Source organism: Hyperolius riggenbachi, chromosome 3 (assembly GCF_040937935.1).
Source record: "Hyperolius riggenbachi isolate aHypRig1 chromosome 3, aHypRig1.pri, whole genome shotgun sequence".
Classification (NCBI taxonomy): domain Eukaryota; kingdom Metazoa; phylum Chordata; class Amphibia; order Anura; family Hyperoliidae; genus Hyperolius; species Hyperolius riggenbachi.
This window is the reverse complement of record NC_090648.1, coordinates 386,664,757-386,678,127: the sequence shown is the minus strand read 5'-3', so window position 1 is coordinate 386,678,127 and position 13,371 is coordinate 386,664,757. Positions and strand designations below refer to the sequence as shown.

Genomic DNA, 13,371 nt, shown 5'->3' with positions numbered 1-13,371 from the left:
GATCTGGCTTAAGTGACCAGTTTCATGGAAAATTGTAAAATGTAAAAACAATGAGTATGGATGGGTATACAATGTACATTTATTCCAGAGTAAATTGCATTATAAATTTTACTTTTTTTGCTATCTTGCTGTTACTTTCAGTAGGCAGAATAAATCTGACAGGTTTAGGAGTAGCCCATCTTCTCAGGTTTTTTTTTTAAAAGCACTTATTGAAGAGCAGTTTCCTAGTCCAACTTCAAAAATAGTGTGCAAAAGAGTAGGGTCATCATTTTTATATAGATCATTTCCAATGTACTTCTCATAAATATATATATGCATGGTATGGGACTGGAAGGTGAGAGCGTTACATGGTATATGACAGACAGGTGTGAGGTTTACATGTTCGGTGGAAAATAGATCAAAAGGTATCTGCTTATCAAACAGTTGAGGAGGTTAAAAAGTAAGTGGGCATCACAAATGTAAGATAATTAGAATGTGAATGATTACAAATGTACAGAAAAGAAAGTGAGTAAGTGATTTTATGACAGAATAACAAAGTTAGCAGCAGACGTTGGAGATACACAGTTTAAGTACAGTAAATGTCTTAGAAGCCATATTATTACATCATCTTGTCTTTAAATAGAGTAACTTCTCAGATAGCACTAGCAATGCACCACCATTTTTCTTTACAGTGTCATAAGATATACAGGGGATGGTTTAAGAGTTGTTTTTACATTGTGGGAGGAGAACTACATTACTCATTCACTATCTGCCTTTTATGTCTTCCAGTAGCAGGATGTGAGGTTATTGTGAAGAGACAGTACACCTGGCAGATAACAAGTACTATCCGGTATGGACCTCTACATCTGATTGATAAAAACTATTTTTATTGTACTTACCAAGTTTGTACCACATGTCACGAATTGCAAAGCCAATCAAACATCGCATGTCTTCATACCTGAACAGAAAAAGAAAATTACAGTATTTTCTTTTTTCTTGTAGCAGTCTTACTATATTGTACTGCACTTAGATTAATTTACAAGCGTCTGTGGATTATTTACTCAAATGCTTTTAATACATCTTTAGCAGTAGCACAGCAGTGACTTCCTAACCTGTGGAAAACTTTTTTTTTTTCCTAAATTAGAGCGTATGCTCTATAAATTTGTAAAATGGTATAACAGAGGCGCCAACAAGAGTAAAAGCGATTAAAAACCGTTTAAAAGGGGAAAGTTGGTGGACTCACCTCCCTCATAGAAAAAAACGGACAATGGGACGTTACTCACATACAAAGTAACTTTTATTAAAAGCTCCAAGATTTGCTCCATAAAGCACCATATATGCTCTATAACAGTGGTTCCCAACCTTTTCCGGCCCGGGGAACACTGTCTGACCAAATTTTTCTCCATGGAACGGCGCGCGGGGGGGGATGCGGCCCCCGGTTGTTTGCGCAACCTAGTGGACAGTGCCGTGCGCATCAGGCTATGGGCGGGGGGGGGGGGGGCTGGGGGGCGGCTGCATAGCTAGCATAGTTGCCCCAGTGTAGGGAGTTTAGTTGCCTCAGTGTAGCTAGTATAGTGCCCCAGTATAGTGCCCCAGTATAGCCAGTATAGTGCCCCAGTATAGCCAGAATAGTGCCCCAGTATAGCTAGTATAGTGCCCCAGTATAGCCAGTATAGTGCCCCAGTATAGCCAGTATAGTGCCCCAGTATAGTGCCCCAGTATAGCCCCCCAGTATAGCTAGTATAGTGCCCCAGTATAGCCCCCCAGTATAGCTAGTATAGTGCCCCAGTATAGCCAGTATAGTGCCCCAGTATAGTGCCCCAGTATAGCCAGTATAGTGCCCCAGTATAGCCAGTATAGTGCCCCAGTATAGCCAGTATAGTGCCCCGGTATAGCCAGTATAGTGCCCCAGTATAGTGCCCCAGTATAGCCCCCCAGTATAGCTAGTATAGTGCCCCAGTATAGCCAGTATAGTGCCCCAGTATAGCCAGAATAGTGCCCCAGTATAGTGCCCCAGTATAGCTAGAATAGTGCCCCAGTATAGCCAGTATAGTGCCCCAGTATAGCCAGTATAGTGCCCCAGTATAGCCAGTATAGTGCCCCAGTATAGCCAGAATAGTGCCCCAGTATAGTGCCCCAGTATAGGCAGTATAGTGCCCCAGTATAGCCAGTATAGTGCCCCAGGATAGCCAGTATAGTGCCCCTGTATAGTGCCCCCCGCCCGTCCACACCGCTGTTATTACCTTAACAGCTGCCACTCTCCCCTCTCCGGCGCGTGTATATTCAAGCAGCGTATCTCCGGCTGCTCTGTGTGATGCGGAAGGAAGCAGGGCAGCGGCTTCCTGTAACGGCGATATGTATCGCCATTACTATGGTAACCGAGCCCTGCCTCCTGCGCATCACAAACAGAGCAGCCGGGAGATACGCTGCTAGAATAAATACATGCGCTGGAGAGGGGAGAGCGGCCGCTGCTAAGGTAATAACAGCGGCGGCCGCGGGGACGGGCGAGAGGGGGATAAGAGGACGGCACACCAGGCAACGTTCCGCACACTGGTTGAAAAACGCTGCTCTATAAAGCACCATAAAAGCCCCCAAAAAACTGACATAATTACATTTACAAATCAGAAATGGGCCCATGCATGCATGGAGTGTGGCCCACAATGGATGTACAGAGATTCACTAACAGAATTCTGGCTATCGGAAATGGAGCAGCCCCAGGAAGCCTTTCTACCGGTGCATTTCCAGTGTGCTGAAAGGTGTTTCAAGCATTTTTTTATGACATTTTTCCCTGACTTAGCCCATTTGGGCCTCTTCCACTCTAAAGACTTAACTTGATGAGAACTTCATCTGCCATTCTGCCAGGGAAGAAGCACCATCCTGTAGCTATTTATTTAATTTATTTATTTAAGTATTTATATAGCACCGACATATTACGCAGCGCTGTATAGAGTATATTGTCTTGTCACATAACCTGGGGCCAATTTTATGGGGAAGCCAATAAACGTATCTGTATGTTTTTGGGATGTGGGAGGAAAACGGAGTGCCCAGAGGAAACCCACACAGACATGGGGAGAATATACAAATATTTTCGAGTGAAACGCTGCTGCAAGACGATTATTTCCTGGTGAAACGCTGCCACATTACGATTGTTTTCTGGTGAAACATTGCCGCATTGCATTATTCTCATGGGGGGGGGGGGGGGCGCCATGGGGCAGGGGGGCACAGGTTTTCTCACCTGGAGTGACAAAATAGCTAGAGGCGCTCCTGCTTCTAGGCAACAGCGCTTCATTGTGTGTATGAAACTTAAAAGAGGCCTTATTCAGCTAAATAAGCTCATCATACTATGCACATATTTTAAAAGAATTCAAACTGAAAATGACTCCTCCCGCTGTAGCTAATGTACAATATTTCATGACTACTACAAAACATAACTTACTTGTCCAGAATTGCATTACGTTTATCATGCGAAAAATTTTCAAGCTGTAGTGACTCTTGGGTAATGAAAGCCACTGCCAGATGGAAATAATTATTCCAAAGCTGTTGAAAATGTAAAATGTTATTCAAAGTAAACATTTTAAAACAAAGTAATTGTGTTAATGCTTGACTAACACCATACTGTCAAAGCAATACAGTATACAAAAATGAATTTTGCCCCTTCATAACTGTCTTTAAACTTGCATATTTCTCACAAAGCAAAGACGAAATTCCACAAGGCAGCCAAGATGATCACCTCAGGCCTAGAGAGATCATTGTGTGTTTAGGAGGGCTGACAGCGGGCATCTTGCAATTGTCTGCATGTTTTGTTAAGGCCCATGGGTTGCCTACAAAGTCCTTTAATTATCGTGTTTCCAGGTGTATGAAATGAGTACACTTTAGTACACCTCACTCATTACTGCAAAAAGTTAAATGCAAAAATCACTGACCAGTTAAAGCAGTTTGGCGCTTCTTAAAGTGGACCTGACCTCAGAACTCCTCTCTGCTCTATAAAATATACAACAGCATAATAACCTTTAAACAAAAAACATGTATTTGTTACAGCTGATAGAAATTGTGCAAATTTATTTTAGGATTTATATTTCCTGATTCATGGAAGCAGACATATTGTTTACTTTAAAATGGGCTTATTGTTTACTTTCAAATGGGCTTATCTGCTTATCATGTGACACAGGGAAGGATCAAATTACAATTTGTGATTAGGCACAAATGAGGGGGAATTAAACAGGCTAAACGTTCTAAATACATTCAGGGTGCATTTCTCTAAGTTTTACTTCTGTCCTGTGCAAAAGTTCAGGTCCACTTTAAAGGACAAATGAGGTGACATGTGGCATGATGAGATGGACATGTGTATGTATAGTGCCAAGCACACAAATAACTAGGCTGTGTTCCTTTTTTCTTTCTCTGCCTTAAAAAAAGTTAACCATCAGGTATGCATGTGACAGTCTAGGTCGGGACCGAGTCGGACTGAGTCAGGCTATAGCATAACCCGCATTGATAAGTAATTACAGCCATAAAATACTTTCCTGTCACTAAATGGCTTCTGAGAGCAGGAAAGAGATAAAAAGGATCAATAATTCATAGATTTGAGCTGTAGAATGCTTCAATGCATGTGTCATTGAGCAGAGACAATGAAACAGTAAAAACTTAAAAACTAGATTTAAATTAAATTGTGGGATATCTAAAAGTCATTTTTAGGAGAAGGAGGATAGATAAAATTGTTTTTCTCATCAGTTTATTTTCACATTGGTTGTCCTTTACAAAAAAATGTTACTCAATGCTGTCTTCTAAATCATGTACCAATATTATAATCCTTAGAGGTCTAGTTAAACACTCGATAAAAAACACTTTCAATAACTATTTACTGCAGCGATTTTATCCCCCCCAACCAACCATTAAAAAAATAAATTTCCCAACAAGGCTCTTCATTCATCTATTGATCTCGACCAATGAGAATCATTCTCAGGGACCAGTGAGAACTCCGGGAATAAGAATGTAGAGATACATCTGGATTAACCAATGAGAATCCTTCTTGGTGAAGTCATGTACTCAGGAAAAAAATATGGCATGACACATGGGCTTTACATGTCATTTTCTTTTTATAAAGTGTTTTTTTTCTGCATTTCTGTTTACATTAGTACCTCTAAACTTGTGCCAAGCCCTGGAGAGTGTTAATTGCAATATGTAAAGAGGAAAAATAAAAAGAGACTGGCACCAGTATGCGGCAGGGATGGAACGGCCACTGGTGGGCTTACCTGCAGCATGCTCCTGATATGCCACCGACGTCTGTAGAAAGAAGGAGAGGAACGGGCACTGTTGCATAAAAGTCCCTTTATTGTGGCCGGGTTACACAATGGTTTGCAGTGGGGGGAAGGGGTATGCCTGACAGCTGTTTTGCAGGTATATAACCTGCTTCTTCAGAGAAGCAGGTTATATACCTGCGAAACAGCTGTCAGGCATACCCTTTCCCCCCACTGCAAACCACTGTGTAACCCAGCCACAATAAAGGGACTTTTATGCAGCAGTGCCTGTTCCTCTCCTTCTTTCTACAGACCCTGGAGAGTGTTAGTTTTATAGACTTCTTATTAAAAGTGGCCTGTAGATTCCAGCAGAACCATACACACATCTGTGAGGAGGGCAATACTTGTATTGCTTTTGTCTTTGTCCTAAAGGAGCGTACACACGCCAGATTCCTGTAAACAACGGGTTTCCGGTGTGTGAACACGCCTTAAGGATGGTTCTTATTAATCCAGATCATCCTTTCATAATTTATAAGATAATTATAGTCTGATTAGCCATCTCACAGCATCTCACTGTCTTTAACTACATCTGTTGTTCATCATGTATATTATTAAAATATTATTTTACCTGAACTTCAAAATTCATGTTGTCTAGAAACTTTTGGTTCATGGTTCTGGCAAACTTGTCAATGGCTCTTAGAAACACTCTGCAATAAATTTTGTATTGTTAGACTAAAAAAATCCCAGATATAGTGCAATTAGAAAACAACCTAAATATGCTACCATGCGCAATAAAGTTTAATTGAATCATAGTCCTAACATTTATGCTATGTTATACTTGCTTTAAATATTCCATGCAAAAGTAAAGAAACACCATTAAAAAATATGTATAGACACACACCATCTACTGGTATGGTATTACTTCATGAAAAAGATATGATGATGATGAATACTGTATATATATATATATATATATATATATATATATATATATATATATATATATATATATATATATATATATACACTCATCTAAAGGATTATTAGGAACACCATACTAATACGGTGTTTGACTCCTTTTCGCCTTTAGAACTGCCTTGATTCTACATGGCATTGATTCAACAAGGTGCTGAAAGCATTCTTTAGAAATGTTGGCCCATATTGATAGGATAGCATCTTGCAGTTGATGGACATTTGTGGGATGCACATCCAGGGCACAAAGCTCCCGTTCCATCACATCCCAAAAATGCTCTATTGGGTTGAGATCTGGTGACTGTGGGGGCCATGTTAGTATAGTGAACTCATTGTCATGTTCAAGAAACCAATTTGAAATGATTTGAGCTTTGTGACATGGTGCATTATCCTGCTGGTGGTCATGAAGGGATGGACATGGTCAGAAACAATGCTCATGTAGCCCGTGGCATTTAAACGATGCCCAATTGGCCCTAAGGGGCCTAAAGAGTGCCAAGAAAACATCCCCCACTTCATTACACCACCACCACCAGCTGCACAGTGGTAACAAAGCATGATGGATCCATGTTCTCATTCTGTTTACACCAAATTCTGACTCTATCAAGACTCATCAGACCAGGCAACATTTTTTCACGCTTCAACTGTCCAATTTTGGTGAGCTTGTGCAAATTGTAGCCTCTTTTTCCTATTTGTAGTGGAGATGAGTGGTACCCAGGGGGGGGGGGGAGGGGGGTTCTGCTATTATAGCCCATCCGCCTCAAGGTTGTGCGTTTTGTGGCTTCACAAATGCTTTGCTGTATACCTTGGTTGTAACGAGTGGTTATTTCAGTCAACGTTGCTCTTCTATCAGCTTGAATCAGTCGGCCCATTCTCCTCTGACCTCTAGCATCAACAAGGCATTTTCGACCACAAAACTGCCGCATACTGGATGTCTCTCCCTTTTTACAACATTCTTTGTAAATCCTAGAAATGGTTGTGCGTGAAAATCCCAGTAACTGAGCAGATTGTGAAATACTCAGACCGGTCCGTCTGGCACCAACAACGTTAAAAATTGCTTAAACCACCTTTCTTTCCCATTCTGACATTCAGTTTGGATTTCAGGAGATTGTCTTGACCAGGACCACACCCCTAAATGCATTGAAGCAACTACCATGTGATTGGTTGATTAGATAACTGCATTAATGAGAAATAGTATAGGTGTTCCTAATAATCCTTTAGGTGAGTATATATATATATCGTGCTGTTTGATAATATAAAGCATCACCTTATATTATTTAACATCACAAATATGTATATTTATTTTCATATTTCCCATCATATATTTTCATAGACAATACAATACTGTAACATTTGTAAAGTGCCTTTCTCCCATGGGACTTAAAGTGCATAGATATGTCTCAGATCAAAACATAGTTGTAGACTGGACTGTGTTACAGGGAAATTTGTCAGGTGTTAATAAATGCCAGTCAAAACAGATGGCTTTTCAATTTGGACTTAAATGCTTAACTGCTTCCAGGTATAGATATGTCCTGACTGGGCGTGGCAAGGAGTTCCTAAGTGTAGACTCTGTCTCCAAAGGTTTTGAGATTAACTCTGGTGGAGTGAACATGTTATTAGATCCTTTTGATCTAAGACTGTGGGAGGTGTAATGCTGCAGTTGTGACAAATTATTCAGGTAACCAGGGCTTAAATTGTGCAAAGATTAAAAAAGTCAATAAGAACGTATATATATGCTGCACGGGCGGCCGTTGGGACAGGAGGAGGACGGGGCCAGGGGGAGAGTGTGCACATGCAAGCGCGCACGCAGGCGGAGCAGGGAGTGTGCGTGGGGGGGCCGCGCATACACGCTGACATGCGGCCAGCGGTGGACCGGTCATGGGGAAGGGAGTTGTGAGGGTGGCCTAGAACCCGTTTTTAAACAGGCTTAGATTTGCTAGTATCCTAATAATTCTCCTGAGGAGGAAAGGTCTCAGACCAATCTGAATCAGAGTCTCCCTTAGAAAGCGTCAATGGATCCTGTCAAAAACCATCTCTGCACCTACCAATAGAACACATAGAGGGAGCTTGTTTTTATGAGTCCTATGATTTAATGAGGCCGTCTTGAGGGTGTTGTCCCTCACCTATATTTATAATTCTCATGTTACCTGTTCTGAACCATGTTTATTGTTATCCAGTCTGAAGGGTAAACGTTCTTTCCAATAAGATCTTTAAACATTATAAATGTCTCCATCAAGAAATCCTAAAAGGAATTAAAATGTAATGCAAATTAATAATGCCTGATTAGAGAAAATAAGTGACTGAGTTTTCCATAATTTTGCAGATTAAAAAAAAAAAGTTTTTGTTTTTAAATTCTGAATAGGAAGAGACCATCAGAAGAAATTCATTTTTGTTGGTAAAAATAAAAAAAAAGGTTACATTATCACACTTTTTGATACTTTAAGAAATGTAGTGAAAAGAATAAAAAATAATTTAGGAAGAGGGCATTAAATAACTTTATAAATATCCAACATTTATATAAAAAGAGTAGCATTGACATATGCCTTTAAAATACACCTGCAAGAGAAGAGTGAATGCAGGCACTGTGCTGAACTCCTTCTAAAATAAAAGCTTATTTTTTGTTTTTTAAAACTAATTATCTTACCATAATCCTTCCTAAACCAACCATTAATACTTCTATCATCATGCATCCCCAGCTTTTAGACACGTTTAGCATATTATGGACATGGCGTCACCACACCTCCAGTCACACCTTCATCATCCAGTCAGGCACACAATGAAATATTTAAGAGTAAAAAGCACATGTCCATTTTTTCAAATCACACTGGTCTTTTCTCCCACCACTATTCTTATTTGATATCAGCATTTGGTGATTAGCAAGAAAATAATTTAGAAACTGGAAGTAAAATTTAGCATTATAAAACAACTTTTTTTTATTTAGTAAAAACATGTCTTTTTACAGATCTTTACTTCATGTCAAAGGCAACATTTAAAAATTATAATCACTTAAAGGAAGACTGTAGGGGGGGAAAGAGTTGAACTTACCGGGGGCTTCTAATGGTCCCCTGCAGACGTCCAGTGCCTGTGCAGCCACTCACCGATGCTCCTGTCCCCGCCTCTGGTTCACTTCTGGAATTTCCAACTTTAAATTCAGAAAACCACTGTGCCTGGGCGACCCACGCCCTCGCTCCCGCTGACATCACCAGGAGTGTATTGCAAAGGCGTATTACAGTCTGCGCCTGCGCAGTATGCTCCTGGGAGCGAGGACATGGCCATGCAAGTGCAGTGGTTTTCCGACTTGAAAGTCGGAAATTCCAGAAGTGAACCGTAGGCAGGGACGGGAGCATCGGTGAGTGGTTGTGCAGGCACAGGACGTCTGTGGGGGACCATTAAAAGCCCCAGGTAACTCTTTTTCCCCTTACCCTCTACAGTGGTTCTTTAAGATGCACTTGGAGAAGCAGCAAACATTTAAATGCTTAAAGAGACTTAGGGGGGGGGGGGGTGCTGCAGAGCTGTGGTACTACATCTAGAAGAGGTGGGTGAGATCAAGTGATCTGCTGCATGCTGGGGGGGGGGGGGGGGGGGGACTGCCACTCTACTGGTGATAAAGAGCTGCTGGATGCTACCGGAAAGCTACAGGAGCTTTCTGGAATATATTTATTGCAAACAGTACAGAAATGCAATGTACAAAACATTGTATGTTACTCATTTACAAATTTAATGTAATTTGCATTAAATATGGGAGACTGAACTAGTGCTTTAACTTATAGTTGGCAAGCAGTGATTCATTAAAGCATGTTTCAGTAAATTATACAAATTAGTCTTAAATATTATTTCATGAGTTTTGAAGAAATATACAGTGAATTAGTAGATTATTTTACATAGTGTTTGGAGTACTCACCACCAAGTCTGAACTTGATTGAAATGTTTCAATGTAGTGACTATAATGCCGATCATCCATCTGGTTGAGAATTGCTGTCATACATGCCACGAAGTGACTCTAAAAGTTAAAAAAATTGCACACATTTACTAACACACACAAAAGATAACCAAAATAAATGTCTATAAATTAGAATTTCCATATATATACTGTATAGGAAATTAGCAAACAATCATCTCCTAACATGAAACTTTCTATTTATTCCATTCTTCACTTAGTTTTCATCTTCATCCTCAGCTGTTCTTTCCCTTTAATTGTGGACTAAGGACAGCCACAACAAGATCTATTGTAACCATCATGATAGGGGGCACAAGCTAATTCAGCGTGACCGATTCAATTAAAGTATATAAAACGATTAGTGTGCATGTCACTGGGGAGTGTGAATCTCTATGTGGTCGGATAATGCAGCTGTGGAAACCAGATGGGTGCGCTGAAGGCGACTGTTGAGTGCAACTGGATAATCCGATACCAGGTACAGGTACAACAGACAGAAGACGTACAGTAGTCAGGGATAAGCCAGAAGTTTGTTATTAGGAAATCAGTTTGTGTCAGGCAAGATACAGGAACAAAGGACAAACTGATGGTAAGAGTATAGCCAGGATCAAAGCCAGGATCAGTTCATAAAGGTTTTAGTCTCTCTGGAAACAAAGACACAGGAAACCTGTTGCTCAGGCAGCGAGAAACAGCATGTGAATCACTTTTAAAACATAATCCAGGAAGTGAGCCCACAGGTACAAACAGGGATGCATAGCCCATTCCAGACACTAGATGGCGTCTTAAGGTCCTAGAAGGGAAAACAACAACCACTTGCTGAGGCGTAACAGTATCCTTACCCCACTCTTATGCCCCCCTGAAGCTCCCCTCCAGGTTTCTTAGGGAATTTAATGTGGAAGTCTTTATGAAGCTGTGGAGTGTGCAAATCCTTCTCAGGAGCCCAAAAGCACTTTTCAGGACCATAGCCTTTTTTAAGTGAATAAGGGATTGTAACTGGAAGAAGTATCCTAGAATGTAGTCCATAAGTAATGAAAAAAGGACTGAGACCAGTGGATTCAGAGATGTGATTATTATGTGCAAACTCAGCCTAAGGAAGCAGATCAGTACAGTTATCCTGCCTGGAAGAAATGAAAAAATGCAGGAATTGTTCCTTCCAATATTTATTTTTTCTGTTTGTACATTGGACTGAGGGTGATGTGCAGAGGAAAAATTTTCCAGGAGACAACAGCGAGATGTAAATTGCACCCCTCTGTTGGACATAATATGTGCTGGAAGGTCCATGAAGTTGAAAAATGTCATTAAAAAAATATTTTCTGGAGCAGAGGGTAACTGTTTCAAAGGAACAAAAAGGAGTCATTTTAGAAATTTGATCAAAAACCACACAGACACAGAGTGACCATGGGAAGGTGGCAGGTCAGTAATAAAGTCCATCAATATATGTGTGCAAGGTATTTCTATACTAGGTAGAGTGAGCACAGGGCCAGAAGGTGCCATCCTAGGAGTTTTATGCTGGGTGTCAAAGGAACGAGGCAAAGCATCTGCTTTAGCGTTCTTAGAACCCGGATGGTAGGTGAGCATGAAGTTGAATCTGGAAAAGAACAGTGCCCACCTGGCTTGGTGAGTATTAAGTCTCTGAGCTGACTGGAGGTATTGAAGATTTTTTCATGGTCGGTGTAGATGGTCACAGGGTCCAGTAGGTGAAGCCACTCTTCTGAGGCCATTTTCACTGCCAGTAGTTCACAATCTACTATGGAGTAATTCTTCTCTGTAGGAGCTTCCTTTAAACTAAACTATACGGGCCTTTACCAAAAAGTAAAGGCCCGTATAGCTTCAGGCAACCAAGACTTGCAGCTGTTGCCCTTTTTGGTGAGAGCTGTAAGAAGTGCCACAATAGTAGAGTAATCCTTGATAAATTTGCAATCATAGTTGTCGAAATCCAGAAAACACCGGAGGGGTTTCAATTCAGGGCTGGATTTGATTCTGGATTGGATTGGGGCTGAAGCCAATTGAGAACAGCAGACACCTTGACAGGATCCATAACAAGTTGTTAATAAATAATAATAATAATAATAATATTAATAATAATATGAACATTTGTATAGCGCTTTTATCCTGTCGAACTCAAAGCGCTGAAGAGCTGCTGCCACTGGGACATGCTCAAGAGGCCACCCTGCAGTGTTAGTGAGTCTTGCCTTGAACTCCTTACTGAACAGTTCCTTACCCTAGCCAGGATTTGAACCATGGTCTCCCATGTCAAAGTTGTTGATGTGACTGAAGATCTGGAGAATAGATAAGAATATCATCTAGGTAAACAGCAACACCTTTGTATAAAAAGTCCCAGAAGATATAATTTAGGAAATTTGGACTACTGTTGGAGCATTGCAAAGTCTGAAGGGCACGACTAAATATTCATAATGGCCGTCGCTGGTGTTGTAAGCAGTTTTCCATTCATCCCATTCTCTGATATGAATGAGGTAATAGGCCCCAGATCCAGTTTAGGGATGATCCTAACCCCGTGAAGATGTTCATACAGTTCCCATATTAAAGGCAGTGGGTATTAATTGTTCACAGGGATTTTATTTTGACAGTGATAGTCAATGCACGTTTTCAAAGATCCATCTTTCTTGGTAACAAAGAAAAAACGGTCTCCTGCTGGTGAGGTGGACAGGTGTATAAAGCCTCTTTTTAGATTTTCACTGATGTAGTCAAACATTGTTTGGGTCTCAGGTAAAGACAGAGGATATACACGACCTCGAGGAGGATCAGATCTTAATAAGTCAATGGGGCAGTCATATGGTCTATGGGGAGACACAACCTTAGCCTGCCTGCTGCTAAAAACATCTTAAAAGTCTGAGTATGGTTCTGGGAGACCAGGTAGGAGTGAGGCTGTTACTGTACAGAGGAATCAATAGGGTATTTCTTGACAGATACAATGCCTGAGACAGTAGGACCTCCAGGTCAGAATATCTCCAGTGAGCCAGTCCAACATAGGTGCATGAGTTCGTAACCAGGGTAAGCCCAGTAGGATGGGGTTCACAGACTTTGAAAGCACATAGAAAGAAAGAAAAACATGGTGCAGGGCTCCAAAACACATGGATAGGGACACAGTGACAGTCTGGATATTTTCTAGAATGACTTTTCCAATGTTTCCAAGTACTCCTGCACTCTTTCTTGGAGGCGAAGGTCGATTTTAATGCAGAGGGAAATCAGGTCTTCCAGAGAGTCAAGAAGATCCCGGGCTGCAAGTTCATCTTT

General features: G+C 40.9%; 1 protein-coding gene across 5 annotated transcripts in view; it reads right to left on the bottom strand.

Annotated features, from left to right (window-relative positions):
• The window catches only part of DOCK2 (dedicator of cytokinesis 2), a 566,587-nt gene that overhangs the window by 256,721 nt on the left and 296,495 nt on the right, over window positions 1–13,371 (bottom strand). For all 5 annotated transcript variants that reach the window (XM_068277405.1, XM_068277401.1, XM_068277402.1 and 2 more), the window contains 5 exons: window positions 10,084–10,182; window positions 8,330–8,424; window positions 5,842–5,920; window positions 3,416–3,516; window positions 879–937 (listed from right to left, as the gene is read on the bottom strand). In XM_068277405.1, the coding sequence (XP_068133506.1) occupies window positions 879–937; window positions 3,416–3,516; window positions 5,842–5,920; window positions 8,330–8,424; window positions 10,084–10,182 (433 nt within the window). The remainder of the gene's footprint in view (window positions 1–878; window positions 938–3,415; window positions 3,517–5,841; window positions 5,921–8,329; window positions 8,425–10,083; window positions 10,183–13,371) is intronic.